This window comes from Sander lucioperca, chromosome 23 (genome assembly GCF_008315115.2).
Source record: "Sander lucioperca isolate FBNREF2018 chromosome 23, SLUC_FBN_1.2, whole genome shotgun sequence".
NCBI lineage: Eukaryota > Metazoa > Chordata > Actinopteri > Perciformes > Percidae > Sander > Sander lucioperca.
Window position 1 is genome coordinate 19369554 of NC_050195.1, and position 27389 is coordinate 19396942.

A 27389-nucleotide genomic window follows, 5' to 3' on the forward strand; every position below is an offset into this window, starting at 1 on the left:
GTCTTTTATTGCTCTCAACAGCTGTGTCTTGTCTAATCTTTGTAGTTTTACCTTGTACCCTGTTCTGCTTTGTGCTTTGTTTTGTTGCTAATCTTTTTGCTTCTGTGCTGTGTCTTATTTTGTGCTAAGTTCTGCTATACTTGTCGTGTTGACTTTCTTTCTTGTTTATTTGTATTTTAAAAAGCCTTTTTTTTAACATAGAGGCCAGTGGACTATGATTTTTAACCCATGTTTAATCATGCGTTTTATTAATTTGAACTGTACACTTCCTAAATAAACTGAACTGAATTGAAATGAATTAATGTAAACACAATGGTTAGGGGGGAAACAACGTTACCAAAGTGTTACTGGGTCCAATCATTTGCCTTATGAGGCGGCACCTGCGTATGTCATCTTCTAGATCAGCACCGACTTTCACCTTGAACTTGGTCCAACCACTTTTAAGTGCATCCGTGCAGAGCTTTAGAAACACACAACTGACATTGTTATTTGAATACTATTTGTCCAACCTGAGAAATGACATGTACTTTATAGCACAGAGACCTGTTTGAGCAGCTGGTCTGAGTATCCGAGCCATGCACAGGAGGTGGTGTAGGCAGGATAACCCTCTTTCAGCATGAGATCCTCTGGGAGGCGAGAGAAGCAGCCCATACAGGTAATAAACACTCGAAGAGAAGTGTGTTTTAATAGAGCAATAGTGGAGTGCTGGGGAGTTTTATGCCTGCTAAAAGCAGTTAGTTTGTAAAGAGGCAATTTTGTTTTGCAAAATCCCATTCAGCCAGGTAATTAATGACTCTTTTTAGTGTGCTCACCTCTGTGCTGCTTGCCATCCTGTGCTTTCATGAGTATGTCTGAATAAGAAAAGAAAATCAGAAAGAGTATTGGCTTTGACTACACTGCATTCAAACTGTGCTGGACATACCGATATACTGCACATCATAAACCAGTCTCACCTAGAGCCTCCTCCTCTGTAAGCGCATCAGTGATGTATCTGAAGTCAATGCATGAGACAATCTGCTTGGGATCCTGAATTGATACACATAAGACACATTCTAATCACATCCTGGACATAAATAATAAAAAAAAAGATCTAAATTTCCTGTGACTCACCATGTCAACAAGCAGCTTCCACAGCGGCTGCAGGAAAATGATGACAATAGCTCATGAGTCATGCTTGTGAAGGAAATTTTGTTTTTCTCATAATACCTCAAAACAGTCCCCACCTTGCCCTCTGCCCTCGCCCACAGGTCCCACACAGCATTCAGGACTGCAGCCGTGGCCAGGTGGATCACTCCTTTCTCTGGGCCTAACTGGTTCAGACGAGAAGAGTCACCCTGACATCCCCTTTACGACATTGCATAGGCAGGTAGCACTAAAAAACACTTAACTGTAGTGCATTAAAAGTGGGGGTTACAAAAAGAGGCAGAATGTGAAAAACTAACAGCTAAATGAAGACCTGATGGAAACAAAGATGTAGTTAAAGTGTGCAATCATGAACTAGCACTGTGGGAAATTGAAAAATTAAGATTTTTTTTTTCTCACGTCTTTAATTTTGTTTACACATTATAGCTTTTCTTTGTATCTGAAGAGCTTCTTTTATTTTATTTTTGGCTGCATGCACACTACTTCTTGAAAAGAGTGCAAAGTACCATTATACATTTATTTGTCTTGGCCTATTGGGACCTTAAAAAACTATTTTTTTCAGATTTTGATACCTTATGCACACATTATAAATTGCTTTTCTTTGTACTGAAGAGCCTCTTTTGCACAGACCTGACACTACTTAAATAACCTGCATCTGTCACATTTATTTGTCATGTTGGCCCATCAGTTTTTACCAGAACGTTAATCAGGGCCCTTTAAAAAACTACATTAGAGGACCTGTGGATCCTTGCAATATTATGAGAAAACAACTCTGTAGTAGCGGTAACCAAACAGGATTTATGTATCTCATAGACCTTTTTCACGGCAGACAGGTCCATAATAGGAAAAGCACAGGTTACCATTAATGATGGCTGCATTCCACTTAGGACAGGCCCTGGTATTGTACATGCTGACTCACTGAAATAGCTTACTGGAACACTGGAATTTGAGCCATCGTTAAGGTTATCAATTTCAGCTGTGCTTTTCCTACTATGACGAGTCAAAATGTCTGCTGTGAAAAAGGTCCATAGTGGATGAGGAGAAAAATGCCACATATGTTCTTGTTATCTTATTAAACTAAGAATAAATGTAGTTAAATTAATCCATGGCAAGATAAGAGGATGTGAATCACTCTCTCCATGTTGGGAAAAGTACAGCAAGGTGCTGCAAGTAAGAAGGATTTTGAGGCGCAGGCTGCATTGTTCAGTGTTATCTATATCTGTTTAATACTATACTGTTTATAGTGCTTGTGTACCACTTCTTACCCATCTCATCTGACCATCACTGGTCAGGAGGCGGTAAAATCCACGGAAGTCGCTCACAATGTCCTGCAAGAATTTCCCGACAACGAGACCAGCCAGGGCTTCCACAGCACACACCACTGCGGGTTACAATCAACACAAATCCGCCTCTAAAAAGGGTGAACGCTCGAGACAACCAAACCTCATACGTACCATAAGTTTTGCATTAGTCTTTGAGTTTGAACACGTGAAATAGTTTGTATTGTGTTTAATAAACTTCACCACTAGATGGCGGTGTACGGTTCAATTTGCACACAAGCCGAGAAGAGAACGTGGGAAAGAAATGTTGCCTTCAAGTACAAACAAATCTTGTACGAAATCTTATTGATACTGTCGGTACACGATCCGTTCTGCACATGCGCAAGATAATACTGTTTTACCGAGGATACGACCTGCACGATCTGTTCCACGCTAGCCTATGACTAGCCTCCACCGGGAAGCTAACGTTAGTTTAGCTAACAGCTAATTCGGCTAACCGCTAGCTAACAGCTAGATTCAGTCTAAAATAACGTTAACTCAAACGTAATGGGAAAAGCAGGCTACAGCTAAATTAAGACTTCACAGTAATAACAATAAAGACAAGTATTGAGTGATTGTATTTTAAATGAGCACAAGTAAAGTAGAACTGACGTAACAGCGTTTATTTTCAAGTTTTATTTTGAGGGTCTTTTAAAGTTATTACATGCTGTCTCAGCTAGCAGTTAGCCGAATTAGCTGTTAGCTAAACTAACATTAGCTTGCCTGTGGAGGCTAACGGCAGACCGCTACAATCAGCTAGCGGTTAGCCGAATTAGCTGTTAGCTAAACTAACGTTAGCTTGGCTGTCGACCGGAAGCGTGGAACAGATCGTGCAGTGTCGTAAATCCTCGTACAACCGCGCATGCGCGAACATTTTGCGCATGTGCAGAACGGATCGTGTACCGACACATACCTACATTTAACATTTCATTATAAAGAAGCAATGTCATATTTACAATTTTAGTCTTTTGTGTGCCTGTTTTGTAAATGATTTTACTTTGGTTACGAAAGCTGCGATAATTATGTTGAATATTGTGTATTTAACCATTTTATGTATTAATGTAATTAAGCATTTAATGTAATTATCTGATGCTGTATAATTTCATCCAACTTAGTTCAATTCACAAATAGGCTACAATGATTGGAACATGCAAAAGTTGAATTTACGCTCCAGAGAATCGTAATTCGGAGTTTATTAGGAGCACATGAACGGGCAACAACAGGCAAGCATTCCGAGGCCTAGTGTGTTGGTCGTGTTCTGAGGCTAAATGCGTTGTTTAATTGTTCGTATTTTGTGCATTGTGTAAATCTTACCAATCTCCGTGCCTTTCCCCAGAGTGAATGTGAAGCCGAAGCCTTTCAACCCGCAGTCCGTGTCGATAACCACATATGCGGTTGAATAATCCGGGTCGGTGTGCTGAAGGGTGGAAAGTTAATAAAGGTCTTTGCAAAAGTACAATACATGCACACAGCAAAGTGTTGCTGAACAAACTTCCTTACCATCGCATCAGAGCCGTGCTGCTCCAACGACGTCGGGAATCTCACATCCCTGACTGTCACATTAATAATTTTGTGCGACATTTTGTCACTGGATTTACATCCGCCTTGTGACTCAAGAGTAGGAGCGTATGCTTCAAAAGCTACCTGTCGAAGTTGATCCCACCCACTTCAGCCTGTCAAAACATTTCATTTATAAAAAGACCACTGGACTTAAAATCACGTCTTTATTGTACAAATTCCTCAGATGAGTCTTCTTCACCCACTTTCTCCCTCCCAAATATATTTTTCAATCTTGTCCAATTTATTAATAATCTTATAAAATGATGATTTTATAATATACAAAGCCCTTTATTACAAGCCCAGTCGTCAATTAGTGTTCCCATCATAATACTGTCCCAATGAGCATACAGGAGCAAAAATGCAAAGATAAAATCACTGTAAAAAACTGTCATCATTGCTATACAAATAGTTTCTGTAGAGCCACCTTAGATACATGAACATGAAAGAGTCCCAAGTGCTTCAGGTAGTCACATTAGATAACATGTAGAAGATAACATGTTGTTTTTCCAAATTATTTGGTGACTTTGTTCATAATTTCCACTTTTAGAAAGAGTATCTGTTAAGTGTCATTCTGGCTTGGCAATAAGCCACAAGTCCACGAGGTTCATCACTATTTAACTCACTGACACTGTGAACAAACAGTTTTTATGTAAGCATGTCTTTGTAGTGATTGCAGTGAGATTATACAACCCTGGCATGGCGGGACAGAAAAAGTTATGGCCTTGTTATAAAAAGTCCTAGCAGAGATTTTGGATGATCATGGACAGTTGGGTCTTCAAGTCTTCAAATGAAGCTATAAAACCATGTCCATGTGATATGAATAAAATATAATATAGTCTTGTGGTAACAAAGGAACATAGAAGAAAATAATATAAAAAGACAAAACAAAATGCATTGTTAAATATTACAAAAGGCATAAAAGACCATGTCACAGTCTCACTCTAGTCACCCATTTGTAACAAGTATAAGACATTGCACTGTAGCTGATGAAATGTAACTAAAGTTAAGCTGTGTGGAATTTACTTTTAAATAGTCACTGTGAAATGGACTGTGGTGATGATCATTAGTCCCCTGAGAGCTTTTCCCTATTAGTTTAATATATTATCTCTGTTAATTATTCATTGTTTTGATGCATAATTTACCAATTTATCACAAAAGAATATATTTTGGAGACAAAGAGAGTGTGAGAGCTCCCTATTAAACCACATAAAAGCCCAACAGTTGGACTGCCATTCTCAACAATAGGTTTTTCTATTGGGAGGCATTATCACAGCTTATTTTTACAGCAATATACTGTGTTCATGAGAACAAATTCAACATGTAGTGTATTTAAAATATAACTGAAATGCATTTGTTTCTTTCTACCACAGTCATTATTGTACATGGTGATGAAATACACATTAAAAAAATCAAACATTTTACACAGCTAAGACTTGCGTAGTACCATGAATGAAAACAAAAAAATATGAAAGTAAAATTAAATGAAGGCGGACACTGAAAGCAAAAAAAAAAAAAAAAAAATCAAGAATGGGTAGAGTAAGTAGTGGTTTATGCAACTGGTTAGCCTCCAGCCGACTTTTTACGGAGTCGAATAAGAGCTTATGACAATGTCAAGCTACGTAGTGTGCTCCCAGGCGTAGGGATACGCAGCAGAGGCCAGGCAGGCTATAGGTTCTCTCCAGGTTGGTACTGTGGCTCTGTGGCAGTGAAATAGTCCTCCAGGAAGGACTGGAGGTACTCGAAAGTGGGCCTCTCGTCCGGGTCCTTCTTCCAGCAGAGCTTCATCATCTCGTGCAGGGACTCGGGGCACCCCTGGGGGCAGGGCATGCGGTAGCCTCGCTCCACCTGCTCCAGTACCTCGCGGTTCACCATGCCTGAGGAGGAGACAGGTGGCAGAAAAGAGCTTTTAATTGTTTAGGTTTCTGAAGATTGTTTTTCCAACAATTCATTTTTTAGTATATAAAATGTAAAAAGAAATGTGAAAAATGCTTGTCATAAATTCTTGGATCAGATCAGATATACAGCAGAGAAAAGAGGTTCAAATAAGCAAATTAGTGACTTTTTTTCTTGATAAATTACATAATTAGTAAAAATAAATAAAATAGATTGACATTTTGGGACATATGCTTGTTTGCTTTCTTGCCAAGAGTTAGATAAGAAGATGGATGCCACTCCCATATCTGTCAATAAATTGGAAGCAACAGGAGACCAGTAGACATTTAGCTTAGCATAAAGACTGGAAACGGGGAAGCAGCTAGTCTGGCACTGTCTGAAGGTAACAAAATCTACCTACCAGCATCTCTGAAGCTCACTAATTATCATGTTATATCTTGTTTGTTAAATCCATACAAAAACTGAAGTCCCTGCTTGTTGCCTGGCAACCTCATGACTCCAGAAAGTCCCCCTAAAACTTGAGTTAATGGGCTGCTAGCTGTAGCTTCCTATTTAGCGTACAGATACGAGAGTGTATTGATCGTGTCCTCTAACTTGCACTAAGCAAATACTGTATGTATATTTCCCAAAATGTCAAACTATTCCTTAAATCAATTATCAGAATAGATTTTTAATTCATTTTCCGTCAGTGGACTAATCTATTAATTGTTTCAGTGCTACGTCTGGTAGAAAGTGGAGCTGTGTGAAGGTGGTGCAGAACACTGAAGGCACTGCTCCCCAGGGCAGTGTCAGCCTGGCAGATGGTTATAAACAAGAGTGGTGTTCAATCTCCTGATCGTCCTCCACCAGATGGTCTCATCTAATCTCGTGTGTGTGTGTGTGTGTGTGTGTGTGTGTGTGTGTGTTCCCCCTGCAGAGGCATAAACAACCAGCGCAGACAATGTCAGACGGCTTCACTTCATCCTCAGACATTAAGAAGCACATCAGCTTGACGTCTACTGACAGACTGAAAGCTGATAACTCCGGCCGTTAATCACCGTCCCTCCGACGGCATGCAGCACCATTTTTTTTTTTCACACCCGGTGTGTGTATGAGTGTGTGTGTGTCACTGTCATTTACCTGGGTAGGGCACTCTGCCTTTGGTGACCAGCTCGGTGAGTAAGATCCCAAAGGACCAGACGTCTGATTTGATGGTGAAGCGGCCATACAGGGCAGCCTCTGGGGCTGTCCATTTAATTGGGAATTTGGCTCCTGTATGGGATTAGGTGGAGATGGGTGAGGTGATTCCACTAGAGGGTGTATGCCTTTATGTCTGGCTTTACTTCCAGTGAATCACAATGGCCATAGTGATGGCAATTACATCATTAAGACAACATCATTTTTTGTTATTAAAGTGCTCATATTATGCTCATTTTCAGGTTCATAATTGTATTTAGAGGTTATATCAGAATAGGTTTACATGGATTCATTTTCAAAAAACACCATATTTTTGTTGTACTGCACATTGCTGCAGCTCCTCTTTTCACCCTGTGTGTTGAGCTCTCTGTTTTAGCTACAGAGTGAGACCACACTTCTGTACCATCTTTGTTGGGAGTCACACATGCGCATTACCTAGGTCAGCACTACAAGCCAGTCAGAAGCAGAGCATGAGGGAGTGCCACGCTAGCAGCTAGGCGAGCATTATAACGTGTGTTACAAAGTGACGCACGTTCATCACGGAAGTAAAGGCTGGACTACAACAGAGCTGTTTGGAGCAGTTTGTGAATGTAGCCCCTGGAAAATACCTCCTTTTGAAAGTATTTTTGTGTGTTTACATATAATGCAGAATTGAATCTGTATTCTGTTCAGTAATGTATTGAGACATGTAGTTTTATTATAAGTTATGCATTTCTTCACCTCGCCAGTAGGTGGCTACATGAGTAGTGTTTTGTGTTACAAGATACTGCAAGAAACCATAGAATGAGACACGTTTTCAGGTGGTAGTCAAGGCCTGAAGTGAAGAGAACATGAAGTGTGTGTGTGCAATGATGTACCCTTGAACTTGCTGTTTCGTGATAAGTTTTGCTGTGAAGGAATTAAACTGAACTTTTATACACTACTAGCACGGTCGCTGTCTGAGTGGTGTAACATGAACAGTGTTTTCTGTTGGAGATGGTAAGTCCCTTTGGGGTGGATTTTGGACTTTTTCAGTTTGTGAACCTATAACATGCACAAAAAAGATATATAACACAATAAAGGAAAGGGAAAAAGCCAAAAAGCATAATATGAGCAATTTAAGGTTCATACAGGCTTGTAAATGCCCCTCAGAGAAAAAGGTTTAAGGAATAAGAATGAGTAGTAAGGACATTATTCAGGCTCTTATAAGGATCGGTTCACCCAAATTAAAACATGCTTTCTGCATGCCCAAGCATGACATTATTTTCTTTGTCATTATTTAAGGCAAGACCCTACAGGTGAATAGGGTAAAAGGGTTAACTAAAATATATCACATAGAGCAGTAGTGGTAGTGTGCACATCCCCACCGGTGAGGTGCAGGGCAAAGACGCATGGGAGAATTAGCAGAGTGGGGGAACCTCATTCTTTTTAACTAAAATATATCACCATGAAACTTCCCCAGTTTATTGTGTCCATTTAGACAAAACACTTTGTATTACAAGTTTTTTGAAATTGTATAATTGTATGTTTAAATATGCAAATTAGCTATTATCTAGTTAAATATACACTAATGTGCAAACATTTCCAGAAGAGAAATGTCAGTGTTCACATTTCTGTTCTGGAACTCTATGCACATTAGTGTATATTTAATTAGATAATAATAAAGCCAGGTTCAAAATTCTTGTTTAATGTTGTTGATATATTAGAGTCAAAGGTTTTACAGAGGGAATTTTAGATATATCATTGTATCACTCCGTAAATCAAAAATACTGTCAACAGCCATACAATAAATTTGTTGCTGTGTTTTTAGAAAAAAAGTGTTATATAAATCTGGCTATGAATGATTAATGAACAAACCCCTCTGCGATAGGAATGAAACTGGAAGGTTTGTAAGTACTGCACTGCTACTGAAGTGGAGATTTTCTGGGTTAGGGTTAGTATGAGAACAAACTCACTTTGAGTAAACGGCTTCTACAGCTAAGTATTGTAAAATTCCATACAAAATCCCATTCATCTCCTCCTCTGCCAGCAGCAGTTAGTTACAGTTAAATATCCTGTCGCTACTAGCAACCACTGCTGCCACAGCTCTTTAGCAGTTAAGCTAACATTGAAGAAAAATACATCGAGGAAATACTGACAGGCATATTTGATGTACTCTCCAGGCGCCTGTGTTGAAGTATTATCTGTAGGTGTTCTTTTTACAGCTGCTTTGTATTTGCTAACCACGTTAGTCTCTAAATACTAGCCAAAAAAAGCTAATGTGCAACATTAGTCTAAGTAACTGTTGATTCCTGTTGGGCTATGTGTTGCATTGTATTATTATGTATTTAACTCTTTGTTCTCTTACTCTTGTTGACTCCACATGTATGTTTAATAGATTAGTTACTCTGTTGTACTTCCTATGGGGACTCTGAATGCCCACCCAGGTGTTTTCTGTGGACTATGTGTGCGTTTATAGACTGTGAATGATTGATATCAACCTGTTAGCTTTGCTGCACCTGTTAGGGCGGGACAATAGTGGAGCTTTCCTGCCGTCACTACACCTGGCACAACACTAAGCTGGGTATAGTGATGGCAGGAGATTTCCACTGTATCAGGTTGGAGGCAGAAATATCAGAGAGGGAACTTGGGCAACTAAAACCAAAATGATCCACAGCTAGATACCACTACAGGTAGTAATATGGGTGAACCAGCCCTTTAAGGAGCAGAACATTGCAGTGAGATGAATTATCCCAGCGTGTAAAAGTGCAACTAATCAGAGGGAACAGCAGCATCTGGTTTCCACTATTATCCTAATTCACCATGATAGGAGACAACAGGGAGTCATCCTTGCTGTGAGGTGACTGCTGTATCCTGACACCTCATTCACCTGTGAGTCAGTCTCTGTGTGAGTTTATGTACCCACCTTGCCTCGCTGTGTACTCATTGTCCTCTATCAACCTGGCCAGACCAAAGTCTGCGATCTTGCACACCAGGTTGTCGGCTACGAGAATGTTTGCGGCGCGCAGGTCCCTGTGGATGTAGTTCATCCTCTCGATGAAGGCCATGCCGTCAGCGATCTGAAAACAAAACATTTGACAGAATCTCATGACAGTTGCTTCGATAAATCATTTTTAGCTCCTCAGACTCAGAACATCAAGCCCTCTGTCAGGCATAAAGAGGAGGCAAATAATCAAAGACATGTTTGCCTGAGGCTGATGTTTCTTTCTTTTTTTAAACAGAGGCTTAAAATAAAAAAGCTAAACTTAACATTCACTGACAAATTCTGCATTCAAGAACCACTTTGTGGTTTGTCTTACCTGTGCAGCCATGTCTACCAACAAGGGAAGCTTCAGGAATTTTCCATCACCCTCTTTGATGAAGTCGAGCAAGCTTCCTATAAAGGCAGCAACAGTGAGAAGTCGTAAATGCAGGACCGACATGATATACTGTAGGAGCAATAAAAGGGCCGTGATACCAACTGCATACCAATGTGCTGCTATATGAAATGTTAAACAGTTGAATTAAACCCTCCATACTCACTATACCTAGGTAGGAAATGAAACTATCAAAATGAGCTTGACTGTGAATTGGTATGAGATTTAAAGTATTTTCTGCATGAAGAGAAGAACTGTGGAAACTACAACAGCAGTTAATCTATGAGATGACAACACACAGTAGATCAACAAACTGAAGGCATTTAGACACGGATGCACACACAGATGCATTACACACATACATCTAATTACTCGTAAAAGCCTTTTAAAAAAACTGCATTGCACAAAACTACTGCAGTTTTCAATTAAACATCCCAGTATCAGGCCTCAGGGAACCACAAGGAACTTTCAAGGACTTTCAATCTGTGCAGCACATTAATTAAAACATCCATAAAATTTACATTTTCCCTTTAAGGAAAATTGCACATATGTGACATCAGTACAGTGCCTGATAAACCAAGGCAGCGTGATCACAGGCTAAGATGCTTTGCTTTTCTTTAAAAATGGATCTCATCGGTGTCACGTAACAGGAAACAGCTGAGTCTTGTTATTCTCCAGGGTCAAGAGTTCTCAGAAATACAGTTTAATTGCTAATAAAATATGCCAGTCTGGAGCTTTTAAAAGGTTTTCAGGTACATTTCAGGTATGTGTGTACCTTTGGCCATGTACTCTGTGACGATATAAATGGGTTCTTCAGACACCACAGCATAAAGAGGCACCAGTTTGTCGTGCCTGAGCTTCTTCATGATCTGAGCCTCTTGGAGGAAGGCCTCAGGCGACATAGTGCCCGGCTTCAGCGTCTTTATGGCCACCTTAGTGGTGCCGTTCCACGTGCCTGCAGAGACAAAGATAGGGAGGGAGAGAAACACCCACAGGCCACAGGGGTAATCAGTGTTGTTAATGGGCTGGGCGCAAGACAATATCATTAATTAGGTCTTGTAATTGCTTAGACATGTGCTGTCATGCATGCACTCCTTGCAGAAATATGCCTGGGATGAGTGGATACAAGCCCGCGGTTCAAAAGGCTACAAATAAGTTTGGCTTGAGCTGAGTGAGACGACCCCTGGGGATAAAGAGAATACAACAAACAGCGGAAGCAACTGCAGGAAGTGGATAGTTTCCCAGTTTGGACAAAAATAGACACAATAAATATAGACATTGGGGTGTTTGATTTATGCGCATGTTTGCATTTCCTACATCAATCTGGGTCGATTTTGTATTTCCCCAACTAGATAATTACGACTGAATACTAAACAAACAAAGCATTTTTCTGAACATGTTCCAGCGTGCCTCGTCTGTCTTGCTCTTACCCATCCAGACCTCTCCAAAGCAGCCCTGGCCCAGTTTGAGCTCCAGTCGCAAGGATTCCCGGGGGATCTCCCAGGCATCTTTAGCAAGCCCCTGAGTCTGAGGCTTGACTGTGGGGCAAACTGTGGTCAGCCTGTGGCAAAGCCCGTCGGCATGCTCTGTGATGAAAGGACACGCAGAGATCAAAACACTACATTACACCCAGCAGTGTCACAGGCACACACACAAGTCTCTGAACCAGCAGGATACAGGCTGTTAAAGGCTGTTTCATGCATCAATCCATTCTATTTGATGCGGATGAATTCATGCTCTTATACTAACTGTGATGAAATATAAATGAGATGATTTTTTTTAACAAACCAAAATCCTCTCCAGAGTTGCACTGAAATGAAGTGGGATCACAGAGATTTAACCTCGACTCTCCTCAGGCTGAAAATCCTAACTGCTCTATCAATTGCTATTAAAATAAAAGACTATTCATCTCGGGGGCCTATCGTAGCTGGCACAGAAAACTGCATGGTGGCACAAAGCAGCAGGTGTGACTGAGAGTAATTTCCACGTGTGATGAAAGACTGTGGTGAATAATAAATGAGATGAGACAGAAAAACAGAGTAAGCAGGAAGCATTGCATACAAAATACCTGTGTAGTGTTTGACAAGCTTCTGTAAAGTGTCAAACTGTGCCCGGGTAGTGATGTAGTAGCCCCCACTGTCAAGCTTGCGGATCTTGTAGTGTTTCACATTGTCTCCTTTGGTTTCATCCCAGTCTCGTATGGAGAGAGAATAAGCTCCTAGAGGAGACGAGGGAAATGTTCTTCATCCATCAAAACAAAAGTGTCAGTGTGCGGGGCCTATAAAAGATGAAACGCTGGTTCCATGAGTATTTTTGTTTACTACTGTAAATTCCCAGTTATCTTGTAATGATGTTTTCTCCTCAACATAGAAACACAAAAATGCCTTTGTTTCTAAGAAAGTGATTTTTCTCCATCAGTTTGGTATGGCTTATGGCTTTAAATACTCTGTAGAACACACAAATCTGTATCAACTGTACAGGTGCTGGATCAAGAAACAAACTGAAAGCAGAGGTCAGACAAAAGATCAGCACACTGCACTGATAGCTCCCAATAAATCTAATTTATTTATCAGGCACTGACAATTGATAACGATAGAGTTAGATTGAAACATTGCTCTATTAAATCAAATATATTGGGAGCTAAAAGTACAGGTTTTAAGTACACTTAATTCTGCTTGTTTGTTTGTCACACTAGAAAATATGCATCACACCTGCAAAATATCAGCATATTAGCATGCTGACAATAGCATTTAATACAGCTTCACAGAGCTGCTAGTATGGCTGTAGACTCTTGTTATACACTGTCATGTTTTTTCCACTTTTCTTCAACCTGGACTGCTTCCATCTTGAAAAGTGCTACATAAATAAAGTTTGCTTGCTTATCTATCTTGTGCTCTAAATACTAAGACACCCGTGATCATCAGCTGACGTTGCTGTGGAGAAGAAGCCAGTCAAGAGGGGCTTTGTTTTTGCCTTTTGGAGAGAAAAAAACACAGCACCATAGTTGAAAAATTCATCACTGACCCAGAATCTGAAAGGTTCCTATCAAGCATAATCTGTAGCAACACAGTTTTTGAGCTCTGTGATTGGATGCTTCATAACAAAATGCACATTGGGAGTTTTAACCTTTGGACATTTTCTGATGCAGTTGCTCATCTTATGTACCGATGATTAGACCGGGAGAGTTTTGTGTCCATCCAAGCCTTAAGGTGCTTACACACCAACCAGACGGCCGACCGTCGGCAGAAAAGGCAGTCGGGTCCCCGAGGTCCAAAAAAATGCCTCAAAACACACTGAGGCGACGCCGACTTGAGCGTATGCTCTGCGTGTGCACGAAACGTAATACGTCTCCATAGCAGCAGATGGCGCTTCTCTGTATTGTTTCCCAGAAAATGAAAACCGGCAGCTGATAGGACGAACGCATCACGTGGGTCTTTTTTCTCCGGAAATTCACAGCCAGACTGTCATGGCGGCTTGTTCAGAATACGTCATATTGTACTAAAATAGTTCACCGAAACGTGTTTCTGAAAACATTTTAAGCGAGAAATAGGCCATACAGTTGCTGAATCTGTCTTCATTTCAGATCGACAAAGGTCAGTTTAAAAGATTTTCGTCAGATTTTGAGAGGATCATCCGCTCGCCATTTCCGGGTGAGTCCCGACTGCCCTGTCTCCGACTGAACACGTTGGGTCGGCCAAAATGAAGGCCAACGGCTCCTTGGGCGGATGACGGCACGGAACACACCGAACAGACTCGAGTCACCGACCTTGCCAGACGGTCCGACGGCCGATAATCGGCTCTGTGTGTCAGCGCCCTTAAAGAGCTCCATCTTCTAGTAGGCTAGCATCATTTAGCTACTACTACACTTCATAAAGAAGCAATCCTCACCTTTAGTAGTTTCACTTTCTCGCACCAGGAAAGTTCCTCGATGGTTTCCTGGATTCAGCAGCAACCTCTCAGCATCTTTGCGTCCCATCTTACCAAAATACCACCTGTCAAGAGAAAGCATTTACATAAGAAAAGCTGCCAAACTCACAATTTAAGGGGTGAATGAGAAAGCTGAGTGTGACTGTTGAAAATCATATGATGAAGCTTCATCCGGGTTGTGAAGCTGTTAGTATTGGGATTGTGTTGCAAGCCACATGAGATGGGATCATGCTAGTGTTATTATTCTCCTGGAGCAGTCGCCATAGATGGAGTAATGAGGTTATAACAATGGCTTACTCTTCAGCCTGGATGGAGTCAGCAGGGGCCACATAATTGCTCGGGATGTAGCCATTCCTCCCCGTGTTGATGGAGCGAGCCTCCCACCAGTCTCCCTCTCTGCAGTAGGACAATGACACAGGAGAGATGATTATGATTTTTCTGAGAGACGTTCATTTAACAGTCAACCAAGGCCTTGCATATCCTGCTATGATTGATACTGATGAAAATTGGTTAATAATGGTTCATGGTTAATAATTTAAGCCTTGGCTTTGTATAAAATAATGCTCACTTTAGCCGACATGGTGGCTTATGGAAATATTTAAAAATGGACATAGCTTTTTAAGTAATTTGTTCTGCAGTCATTTCAACTTCCTGATTGTCTGATCGTCTTAAAAATGTAAGGTAGGTATTTATTTATTTTTTTTTTACTTTATGTGACTGTCTGTTTATGTCTTGTATCACTTGTGGTTTCTTGTATTGTCTCAAATTAAAAAAAAATAAAAATAAATGTGAGGTAGGACTGAAAAACCTTGTCACAATGGGGAATGAATGAGACTAATCTCCTTTACATTAAAATGCTATAATCTCAGGCAAAATTTCTGCCACAGCAATAATCAATTAAAAGATCCACAGCACTGAGCAGAAAGCCAGGAAACAAGTGGTAATCAAACTCATTCATGAATACACATACACAAAGAACAGGTGCAGTATACGGAATACTGATTGAGAGGCATTTCATAATTACTGGAAACACATCTAAATTAAAGCCCCCATAAATTGAGAGGGAAACTGGGAAGATGCTTACGTATTGTTAATGATCTGGAATCGGTCTCCTTTTTTAAATGAAAGATCGTCAGATGTTCTGGCTTCATAGTCATACAAAGCCACAAAGAACGTAACACCACCTAAAAACACAAAAAAACAGACCCACATGTAATGAATAGGGAGCTTGTGAAAGTGAGTACTGTGAACACATAACAGGACATTATGATGATGTAGCGAGAACAGCAGGTTTGTTTGTGTGTGAGACTGTTTCAAATTAAGGTAGGCCAACAGATAGATATGTCTTACCAAGGTCTGAGAGCTCATACTGTATTGATTTTCTTTGGCTTAAAATTCTATAGAAAGAGTGCTTCCCCTGCATGTAAATATGACTAGACTCAACACACTCAGACACAAGCTAAAGGACAGTCAATACATTAAACTGGTTTTTAATAGGATTGTCTCACTCAGTCGTAATCTACCCAATTAGCCATTCTTAAGTTTTAAACATATTAATGGCACAACATGTTATACGAAACATAGTTCAGTAAATTATGGTATGACACAAGTCATCTTTCCGTCCCATGCCAGCATCCTGTAAAACACTACTGTACCGTCACACCCCCAGCCAGATGACATTCATATACCCACCACCGACAACAATGCTCTGTCAAAAGTAATTCCATTATCTCCTGCAGAAAGCAAATACCATGACAGTGCCACCTCCCCCCCCCAACACCCTCCCACCCTCTCTGAGGGCAGATAATCCAAGATGGAAGAGGATTACAACCTAAATCCCACCTAAACAGGAGGGTTCAATCTCATCTCTTTGCTCTCAGGATCGCTGTAAACTGCTTGGACACATTAAGGGTGATCACACATGATAACAGGACCGGTGTTAAATCGAACAAGGAAAAGCTAGTTAAAATAACAATGGCTGGGGCATTAGCTGTGACACCAACATGTCGGATCAGCATACGGACTACGTTAAGCTCAGTGGTAAGTATGTTTGCATGTTTTAGCCCATTTACGGTAATACAAATCATGCATACTTCACATTACTGCTGATCATTCTCCTCAGCATACTGTGTTTATACTTGTATCACAGTTATCATTATGTCTCTATTTACTTTTGACATGTTTGTCCTCGTCGTAGTGTAACCATGCATTTGTAAGTACAGATTAGTTACTGTCAACAATTAGATAAAACAACGAGTTTAGTTTAGCATGTTAGCATGCCAACATTTTCTAATTAGCACTAAACATAAAGTAAGTTATATCATTTTTGCAGCTGTTTGGTCATGAACCAAGTTTGGACTAAGTCATGGTGCTAGATGAAAAGGTAAGGGATCACCAAAATTATCAAAATTAATTCTAAGGAGGACACGAATGTGTGTTTTAAATTGCATGGCAAACCATCCAATAGTTGTCAAGACATTTCACTCAAAACCAAAAATGTCAATCTCTTGGTGGCGCTAGAGGAAAAGTCAGGGAATCACTAAAGTCATTAGGATTCATCGCCTGGTCACCATGGATATTAGTAGCAATCCATCCAATAGTTAGTAACGAGATATTTCACTAAAAACCAAAAATGTCAAGGGATCACCAAAGTCAATCAGTTCATTTTGTGCCATCTCTAGATGGATTACACATCTACAGTAAGTCAAGTCTCTACAACTTGAATTAAATACCATATTAAAAAAAAAGATGGTATTAACGATTTAATACCATACGGTATTATGGAAATACTACAGCAGAAAGCTGATTGAAGGATACAAAGATTACAAGTGGCTGCCCAGAAGATAAGAAAAATACATACAACAACTTAAACCCAATGGTAAGCTTTAAAAAAATGCAGTCAGCAGTAAAGGAAATGGGCTACAACATTAAAAAACAGTGGTATGGTCCTTTATGATATAGAAGTATGATATTAAGAGGGCAATGCTCTCCATTAAGACCATTATCAGTATTATAATGTCATCTTACAATCAAACACTACTCACTTGAGACAGTTCCAGAAAACGAGTTGGACACAGGACCGGAGAAGGAGGATGATGCCCCTCCAAAGGGAGTCATGGCAGACGAGCCACCAAACGGCGTGAGGGTGTGGTTGAAGTTTGCAGCCCCAGAGCCTGAGGAGGAGGGAGGTTGGTTCTGCTGCAGCTGGGTGGGATCCGGTCCGTAGTGACCTACGTGAGGTGTGGTTATGGTGGAGTTTGGGTCTGACACTGTTGAATTCTCTGGCCGATACTTCATCGTAGGGCCTTTGTCCTCTTTGCTCTTAATGCAACCCATTGTCTCGCCCTGCATGGACAGACACAACACAAAACTGTCAATGTAACGCCAGCAGATTGAAGAATACAGCATCCAATTCATCACTGATAATACATAAATGAAGTGAAGGGCCAAGAGATGTGCAGGATTAATGATTACAAAACAAGGCCTGTAGGCGCAGGAAAATGCGTTATGAAAGGAAAATCTAATGACCTGATATTTTCATGTGAATCATTTTGTTGTTGCGACCCACTAAGACTATAAGCCATGTGGTAACTGGGACATATGGGTAAATGGTAAATCCGCTTTGAACCGCGCGCGACTCAAACGTGTCGATTCAATTGTGCATGCTTGTTTTGAGGTACAGTACGACAACTGTAAAACGGAAGGATAAAAAGGTGATTATCATTTTACATTGTTGTGACCCATTACAGGTCCTTGTTGTTCCATCACTTAATGTTAACTTAAATAATGACAGAACCATTCTGCCTTGAAGAAAAATAAGAACCATTTGCAGTATCAGTTCAGTGTCCTGTTGTGATTCAAAGAGCCCTCTTTGGGGCCCTCAGCCATCGTAGGAATTACTAAACCTGCCTACCATGCACAGACCCAGGAGCCCAAGGGTTTAGGGGTCCTTGGGCCAGAACAGTATGAAGCTATTATTTGTTGGTGGAAAGTAAATCAAATGAGATGCAAAATGACCACAAGGAGAATCCAAACGACCACAAAGGGACTAAAAACAACAAAGAGATGCAAAAGGGACACAAAGAGACCCAATAAAAACTACAAAGAGACTAACAAAGACTACAAACAACATCTGAGTTGATTTTGTGTCTCTGAGTCTGAGACTTCTGGGTCACCTGCAAAATGTTACAGAAACAGTCTGGGTGTCTTGCTCCTTGGGGCCATCGTCTCATAATCTGTCCATGCCTCAGCCGGACCACGCTACAAGATTTAAAACATTGGTGTATCTCCATCTGCGTGGTTTTCATTCCTCGTACTAACGTAATTTGGCCTGAGCTACACTGAGGCATTCTTTTGTGAGGTGAAGGCCTGGAAAATGTGGAGACAATCAGACACGCTCGTAAAGACGTCTAAACTCGGGGAGATCAGAATGTTTTCATTCTCCAAGAACAACAGCTGCTCGAGGAGTTGGACTCGGGTAATTGGCGCTGACACATTACAAGACAGTAAAACAATAGAGAATTGAAGTGAAGCTTTCTTCGGTGATGTGGAACATGAAAGCAGACTAAACAAACAAGGTGCTACTGAACAGCCTCGTGGCACAGTTGGTGACATAAGTAACAAGATTACAGGGTCACAATCATGCATCGGTGAAACAGAAGAGGATCTGCTGGTGCAGTGAAACACCTTTCACTGATTTTGTAACAGTGGTCTTGATTTTGGGAGTTGGGAGGGATTTTTCCTCATCAGAGAAGGAGGGGCGCATTCGAGAGTTCATTGAGTTCTCCAGCTGAACTGCCAAGGAAATCAACAAAATGGGGACAAACCACAGAAACCTTCCAAAAATTCAGAACACTTAGCTCAAATAAAACCGTACAACTGTTTAAATTGCAGGTTACAGCTCATGCTGAGCATTGAGCAGTCCTCTATAAAACCATTTTATGAGTGGTCAGTCACTGAAGACGTGTCAAAATGAAACAGATTTCTTCTTTAAAAATGTCTTCAAAAGGACTAATAAATCTAATCTCAGATGTTAGATCTAGAGCCAATATGTTGAGAATGTTGGCATGGAAAAAAGACCTAGTTTTTGAGCCAAGCTTTCCTTTAACCTCGAGACCAAACCAGTGTCATGGAAAGCAGAGGGCTTCACGCAGTGGCTCAGTCAACTATGGTGGGCTTGTGTTTCATCATCAGACAGACGAGAGTCTGACTCGTTGGGTCAGTAGTGAATTTACCACGCCATAAAACACTGGACATTGTCCTAGGAATATTTGCACTTTAAAGTTTGCACATCCAAAAATGAGACGGCTTCATAAAAGCGAAATCCCTCTTCCAAAATGATCATTAATGCATAAATACTGAGCTGAACTTATGGAGCCTTTTAAAGAGAATTCAAGTCCTTAGATGTCAAAATAAAACACACATTAGAAGCTTGCCTAATAATTATGCATATTATGCATAATACTTTAAGTCATTAAACAGTGTAAAAATTCCAAAGATTTGCTGGCTTTAGCTTTAAAAAAGAGCATTTAGCATAGTGATGTTAGCGCTTAGCTCAAATCGCCACTGTGCCTAAATACAGCCTCAAGGGGCCACAAGCTGTCGTCTTTTATCATTAAAAACAGAACACTGAGTTCTTTGGCTCTCGGTCAAAGTAATTTATTTGAAGCAATTTTATAGAAACAAATAGCAAAAAGATCAATCAATGATTTCAAATTATTGTTAGCAGTAACCCTAATATGAACTTCTACAGAAACATTTTTCTTTAGATTTGGACTTGTAAGCAGTGTTACAAATACAGAAATTCCCACCGGAGAGAAGAGCGGTCAGCAGACAGTCCGTGTAGTATACATGCACACATGTTCCCTAGTTATATGATATATGGTCCACCATCTTTACCAAGAGCTGAACTAAAATTTCACTACACACTAAACAAGATTAATTCTTCTGGAAAAATGTCTTTTAAAAATGGTAAATCATTGCCTTTTATGCACATAAAAACACAATATCCAAACAAGATGATTCCCACCGAATCCAGGGTGAAAAGCAACAGAATAACTCAGATAAAATTCCCATTAGTGGCTGTGTGGGCATAACAAAAAAAAAAATCTGATCTAGTGTATGAGAGAAACAGAGAGGGGGAACAGCAGGTTGAATGAGGGAGGGGGCAACCAGGCAGACAGTGCCAGCTCTACCAGCTTGAACTACTAGGAGGATTATGAGGATGGGGGATTTACCCTAAGAGGATAATAACAGAAAACAAAAAGGAGTGAACACCAAGGCCTGGAGCTGAAACAGTGCCAACCCCAGACTCCACCTGCACATGTTCATTTTGGCCTGTGTTGACCTTCAATATTTTCAACAGTGAGATGTGTTTCAGAACTGAGAGGGATCTCTGTTGGAGGGCTCTTATGGACTCTTGCTGTGATGATATAATGCAAACCGGCTTTGCTCGGAGCCCCTGACTCAACTCAGCTAGGCCTCTAATCAGTGCCATGTTGGACAAACCAGCCAGCCATCACATAATGACACCATGGGCTTTGTCCACACTTTAGAATGCAACACCAAAGTCAGAATGCGGCAACCCTGAATGAGGTGAAAAGGAAATAATGTGGGTGGCATTTAAGGAAAAAGTCATAATGAAAGGTGTCTGAGAAAGATCACAGGAAAGATCATACCTCATTTTTTAAGTAATATAAGTCCAAAACTGTGCAGACACACTGGATCTCAAATGTCACACCTCACTGACTTTTACATCCAAGTCTATTCACTAAAACACAAGCTCATTCCTGAACAGCAGAGCTGTGAAATCACTGGGAAAATCTGGCTGGCTGCTAATTATAGTAACTTATTCTTATTGCTGACAACATCACACTGCCCCCAGGATGATAACATGACCTACAACAATACATCACATGCAAACACGAGAGAGCCACACAGAAAACAATGAGAGAGGAAGGTAAAGAGTTTACATGTAATCACAAAATACAAACATGTACATGCAAAGGCTCCCTCCTCTATCTGGTTGGAAAGGCGTGGTGCGATTATAGTCCGTTCTGACAGATACACAGAAAAAACAGACAAAGTCAGCTTGACTTTTCACTCAGTTCATCAAAGCACCGAGATTTTGTGCAAACTGTTTGAAATAATCCGCTAAAGGCAGAAATGCCTCTGTCTTCAGCCAACCTGACTGTAATATCTTAAAAACAAAGATGTGTATTCTTCTATGCAATACCAGCAGACAAAATGACGAATGAAAAATAAATTATAAAGTAATAATACAAAAACCTTGAATAACTTGTCCTTCCTGTGTTCATCTTTGGTACAAATACTCCTTGTCTTGACTCGGTCTCGACTTGTCGCTCTTGGACTTGTCTTGGACTCGACAAAGGTGGGCTTGACTACAGCCCCGCTTAATACACTTTAATATCTGTTTATTTATTATTATTAAGTAATTGCATTTTGCATCTTTTCCTCATATCGTGCAGCCCTATAGTGAAGTATACATTATTGAACAAAAGAAGCCAAAACTATGTGTTATCTCATACAGAACTTGCAATCTGAATGAACAGATGTATTTTACTAAATTTCTCATCATGCATTATAAATAAACTAAAACTGATTCTAAAATAGATCTTTCAGCATCTTACATTGTTTACAGCCTCCACTCCCCTAGGGTTTAGATAATCTAGACTCTGATGAGGTTGATATTTGGCTGGATGACAGTCATGCAGCCGAGCTGAAGGGTATGAAGGTGGAGTTCCTCCACCCATCAGCCAGCGGTCTGAGTGAAACCCTGCTCAGCATTGCATCGGACAGCTGTTAGCGGCTGCAGACGGGGAGGGTCTCTGGAGCTTTACTGGGCTTCAGATCTGCAACAGATGCTACTGGCCACCATCTACCACATTCCTCTGATGCCAAAGGGTTCCATCTAGACAAATGTTGTGATGTTATTAGGGATGCACCGAATCCAGATTTTTGGGGAACCCGACACCAAACCAAATCCTATTCCCATCCTCAGTCCATCCAACACAGTAAACACATTAATGAAGTAAACAACGTCCACAGCAGTGCATTTTTCATTTTATTTTAACTGTAAAAAAAAAAAAAAAAAGAATAGGCAACATTATGCCAGGAAGACAAGTGAGAAAAACTATTTTGACAAGGCCAATGTTTACCCTATCTCAAGATCCAATCAATATCCAAAATATTACCCTTTTAGATTTATAATCCCATAAACTAGGCTAAGTAGGTTGTCTGGTTAACACAAGTTTTTAGCTTTGACTGTCCTTCCTTTGCCTTACCTGAAATTGCTGCATATTGGCTGCTGTCTATAGATTCCTTCATGCACAACTTGTATTTTTTCGGATGTTTCATACATACAGCAGCGATGTTGTGTGTTGTTGACGGTCCTCTCGGGTGGTGGAAAAAAATTCTAAAGTTCGGCCGAAACCGAACCCCGTCAAAAAGGGAAAATATTCGGCCAAATCCAAACCCGAAACCTGGATTCGGTGCATCCCTAGATGTTACGGATGTAAAGCCTCAAAAGAGCGTCTACAGAAACTTAAAATTAGAAATTAGATCTACACCATACTGGCTGCAGAGTTCTTTTGCAAGCCCGCTCAAAGTAAATCTCTTCTGAGGCTTACAACGGTTTGAAAAGAAACTATTGAATACATTGGAAATGTATAGAAAGACTTGAGAGTGCTCGTCTGTTTTACTTTGAAATATAGCAGCTTAATTCCTAAGTTGTCTTTAAACCAATAATTCAGTCCTAAGTAAAAAGCTGTCTTTGAAAAAGGAGTTAATATTATTACTAAATGTACTTAACTCGACAAATCAGTCCACAAGTCCTCATAGAAAGCTTTTGTTGTGCTCATGTGAGTTAGTGTGCTGCCAGAGAACAGACATCACACATTTCTAGAATAAACAGGTCTTATGGGAATATCTGAATACTGCCACCTGAGTCTAGGGTATAAGTGTTAGCTATTTTGGGAATCTGAGTGTCTCTACAATCATCCATTTGTCAGCACAGAACAGGGCCTGTATTTGAACTGTCAATATCTAATAGAGTGACTGAACTGTTTTCTCTGGAGAAATATATCCAGACCCACTATCACATATTGACTAGAGATGTTTGTACACAAAACATTTTTTTTCAATCAAAGTTTCACATAGTAGTATGAGGCGAGCTTTCATACATTTTTGGGCTCTGCCTTTCTCAAATGCTGGAACATTTAGTCAGTAAGCTATTAACCGCAACACTTTTTTTTAGAAAAACTGAAAAATCTGAATTTGGGTTGAATAATCAGCTGCTCCATACAGATTAAATGGCATAGTAACTCTGCACCGATCTCATTCACCGGATTGGGATCAGCTTGATACTGACCTTATTAAGTGGCTCAGGGATCTGCAATTACGTAAGCGATTTTTTTGTCAATGTCATTTTAAAAGGTCAGTATTTCCACTATCAGCAGGCCAGCCATTAGGAATTATAGACAGGAGGACAACATTTTCCAAATTGGGCCCCTCATCCACTCCACCACCATCACCCTCAGCTCTAATACCAACACAGGTAATTTCAAATACGCTCTTGGCCATTAGAGGCCAGAGATGGAGTCTCTAACAGTATGCAGAAATATTCACATACACCATTTTTGAAAAACGGCAATGCTGCTTTTTTCCCCTCCCGCCAAAATTTAGTCTGAGTTTAGAGCGTTATTCAGCTCCTTCCTGACAAGATGGCATGCATGGTTAGAACCAATGGATGCATTAGGTCGTCTTGTTTTATATGATACTAGTATCTTCACTCTAGCTTTAAAACCCCACTACAGTGAGTCTGACTAGCTCCTCATCTTTGCCATGGTCACAAGTCTTTTTTTTGGCCATTGCCTCTCTGGTCCTTTCATTTTCTTGTTCTCTCTGTACCCTTGCTTTTCTTCTTGGAGCTCCTCAGTTTTGACTTAGCTAAGTAGGCTGCAGTTCGCTTTACATCTTTACATTATCGACTTGTGTGTTTGTTTCAACCGCACTGTTTTCACAATAACTGTGGAGGGGTGGGGTATCAGATAGTCTCGCATTGCCAGACCTTCCTCCACAGCGCTGCAAATGAGGGTCTGGCTAATCCAAACAGCATTCCAGAATGGGAGAAAAACGTGCTCTGGTTCATTGGAATTTATTTAAACCAATCACAATCGTCTTGGGTGGCGCTAAGCGCCTAGGAGCCCCGGTGGCGCTGCAAAATAGCCTCGGGAAGGAACTTGTTTTGGTGGAACATGTGTACATTCAAGGGTTGTTTCAGTTGTACAACAGAGAACTCAGATTGGACAGATAGTCTAGCTAGCTGTCTGGATTTACCCTGCAGAGATCTGAGGAGCAGTTAACCATAGTCCTCATAAAGAAAGCGGAAGGTAACGGACGTCCGGCCGTAAAGAGTGACATCCAGTGGAATTTCCAGCGGCAACGGACCAATCCCAGAAGTGGAACATTGTGGATATAGACTAGGTATCAGATGACAAGTTGAAATGTGTTTATTGATAACAATAAATGTATTTATCATGTAAATACAGTACATATAACTTGTATTGCCAGTGATATAAGTCAGTACGCAAATTGTTGTATTTGATCCCATGTAAGGGTCAACCATGGACCTTTGCATGGGCCCCCCTGGGCCTTGAGCCAGGGCCATCTGTACCCTTTGACCCCTCTGACGGCAGGGAACCATCTCTGGCTAAATCAATAGGTTTCACACAGCGAGGTACACTGATTTTAAATGTGTAATTAAAACAATGCTGGTACCAGATCGATACTCAGTATTGGCGGATATCTTGAGTTGAGTTTCAACAATCTGTATTGCGAGGAAAAAAAGTTGGATCCCTGTTTGTTGAGTCATAACATCCTGAGTTGAGCTGTCACATTTTAATAAAACATATAACACTGGTACTGGTGAGCGATATGCACAGGAATTCAAATCTTTCTTTTCAGATATGAGACTATAAAGTATATGAACAGGAATTTCAACACTTCATGAGCAAAAACTCATGCAGAAGTCATTTGGGTAAACAAAGTCAATGTCCATTCATTGTCAACGGTGCCACTTATTAATCACCTTTATCTTAGAAATCACGGCATTCCCCTTTACCTTCCTTCACTCCATGTTCACCAGTCCTTATATGGATTCTTACTAGCAACGATTCAGTCACTGTTGCGCAGAGCAGTTCAGGATGAGCTGTATCTTTTACATGACATGTTCTCCAGTCACCTCAAGCGTGACAGTCATTTTAATTTGAGTGTCACACACTGTGCGGGTAATGAGGAAAATTTCCCAGTCCCTGCCCTCAAAGTGCAGGTGAAAAAGTAGAAGAAGAATAAAAGCAACAGCACACACTTGGGAAGACACAGAAAACTGTTGTGACTCAGCTGTTAGATCAGGAAGTTTGAATTCAGACTGACAACAACACCAAAAAGGGCCTGAACCTTCTCACCCTCCTCATCCTCCTCCTTAACCTGCTACTGATTTAACAATAATCTGACTCAGCATGATTCAAAGATTGGGTTAAATATTGTGATGAGGTGGCACGTTTGCCTCTTGTGTCCGGAGCCAACATGACTTTAAAATAATATAATAAGTGGGAAACATCTTCACGACAGTGGTCAGAACAGATCTGAGAACGTTTTTGTACACAAGTTAATCAAACAAACAGATAACATCAATTAAACCATTTTCTAAATTGGAGTTTTAACTTTCAATAATTTGCTTTACTTCCATATAACTACACATATAAACATACATAAATTAAACTATTTAACACATTGAAATGTTATTATAGTGTCAAATATCTGTGGCATACTGACCTTGTCCTACTTTAAAGTATGCACTGTATCTGCTATCATATATGGTTGCAGTAATATTCCTTTGGGACTTGCTGCACATGCACTGATATGTTTTACCTATTTAAAAAATGATTTCATGATTAATTTATAGCTCTTGGTTTGCAGGGGGAATAGCAGCATATGCTACAACCTACAGACAGGTATATATGTGTATTATCATAAGACAGTTTCATTCCTTTGTTGACAGGCGAGCAGCCTGCGTTTCGGCCCATCCTTATCTAATGCTTCTGACAAAGACCACTTTAATTTGGGATTTTACCTTCAAAAATCCGCGTTCTTCTTCTCGTGTTTTCTCCTTGTTTCCCCTTCCCCTACTGAATCAGATCCGGGACACAAAACAAAATTCGAGTTATTCCAACCGGGACCGAACCGCCTCCATCCATCCAGCAGAGAGCCTGTGGTCGGATTTAATGTTGAAGTTAAATCAAAGCAGCGTTACAGTCTGTGAGGATGGAGGAGACAGTCATTGTCACCAGAGAGGTTTAATCCAGCTGCAGCATTAAAAAAAAAAAAAAGTGAGATCCTAAAGTGTCCCAGCTCTTTGTAGCCTGTACTTCCTACTACTAAACTTGCATCAACCCCCACACAACAACATGGCCGACCCTGCCTGCGGTACTGGAGCAGCCACACACAGCTGGAGAGATCCGTCCCGGTTCAGCTGACCTGAGAACAGCGGGGGGACACGGGACGATCACACGAAGGAGAACCGGCAGAATTAATACATTATAAAGAGAAGATAATGTGAGAGACGAGAGAAGAGCGGTCCGGCGGAATGCAGCACGGTTTCATGGAGAAAAAGGGAGGACTCAAAGCGTCCTCAATTTGTACCATTTTCAGTCACAAGTACAGATCTCTAACCCCCCCTGCTGGCTGTGCTGCTGATACTGCAGCTGCACATCTGCAGCTCAGGAAAACAGAATGAGGATCAGCTTTATTGGCCAAGTATGTGAACACATACAAAGAATTAGACTTGCTCTCAGCAGAACAATTTACAGGAAGGTAGAAAAAGATATACTGCTGTATATATATATATATATATATATATATATATATATATATATATATATATATATATATATATATATATATACTGTATATATATATATATATATATATATATATGGACATATGTATATATACTGTA

General features: G+C 40.4%; 3 protein-coding genes across 5 annotated transcripts in view; 1 reads left to right on the forward strand and 2 right to left on the reverse strand.

Annotated features, from left to right (window-relative positions):
• enosf1 (enolase superfamily member 1) overlaps positions 1-4141 on the reverse strand; it is an 8612-nt gene extending 4471 nt beyond the window's left edge. For both annotated transcript variants that reach the window (XM_035998085.1, XM_031292867.2), the window contains exons 1-9: positions 3963-4141; positions 3777-3879; positions 2409-2524; positions 1224-1310; positions 1111-1137; positions 954-1026; positions 813-851; positions 544-626; positions 338-460 (exon numbers count right to left, since the gene is read on the reverse strand). In XM_035998085.1, coding sequence (XP_035853978.1) covers positions 338-460; positions 544-626; positions 813-851; positions 954-1026; positions 1111-1137; positions 1224-1310; positions 2409-2524; positions 3777-3879; positions 3963-4043 — 732 coding nt within the window. In that variant the 5' untranslated portion in view covers positions 4044-4141. The remainder of the gene's footprint in view (positions 1-337; positions 461-543; positions 627-812; positions 852-953; positions 1027-1110; positions 1138-1223; positions 1311-2408; positions 2525-3776; positions 3880-3962) is intronic.
• Positions 1-6801, forward strand: part of tyms (thymidylate synthetase) — a 15987-nt gene extending 9186 nt beyond the window's left edge. Inside the window, exon 8 of the mRNA XM_035998086.1 lies at positions 6783-6801. The gene's annotated coding sequence lies outside the window, so the exon portion shown is untranslated. The remainder of the gene's footprint in view (positions 1-6782) is intronic.
• LOC116045280 (tyrosine-protein kinase yes) lies at positions 4173-27061 on the reverse strand. Of its 2 annotated transcripts, none has more exons than XM_031292864.2 (12): positions 26505-27061; positions 17398-17698; positions 15438-15537; positions 14651-14749; positions 14315-14418; positions 12495-12644; positions 11857-12012; positions 11202-11381; positions 10370-10446; positions 9976-10129; positions 7035-7166; positions 4173-5896 (listed from the first exon to the last, which is right to left on the reverse strand). In XM_031292864.2, exons 2-12 carry the CDS (start codon positions 17687-17689, stop codon positions 5688-5690), a joined length of 1653 nt encoding a protein of 550 aa, XP_031148724.1. In that variant the 5' UTR covers positions 17690-17698; positions 26505-27061; the 3' UTR covers positions 4173-5687. The 2 variants fall into 2 exon arrangements, with proteins under 2 accessions (XP_031148724.1, XP_031148725.1); XM_031292865.2 differs by having other exon boundaries at positions 17398-17702.
• Positions 27062-27389: the final 328 nt, after the last annotated feature.

Excerpts from the sequence above, each read along its gene's own strand:
- LOC116045280 (XM_031292864.2), bottom strand. The coding sequence starts at position 17,689 with ATGGGTTGCATTAAGAGCAAAGAGGACAAAGGCCCTACGATGAAGTAT. Across the intron at positions 14,419-14,650 it reads GACTCCATCCAGGCTGAAGA|GTGGTATTTTGGTAAGATGG; the intron begins GTAAGCCATTGT and ends TTCTCTTGACAG. Across the intron at positions 5,897-7,034 it reads AGGCAGAGTGCCCTACCCAG|GCATGGTGAACCGCGAGGTA; the intron begins GTAAATGACAGT and ends TCTCCTCCTCAG.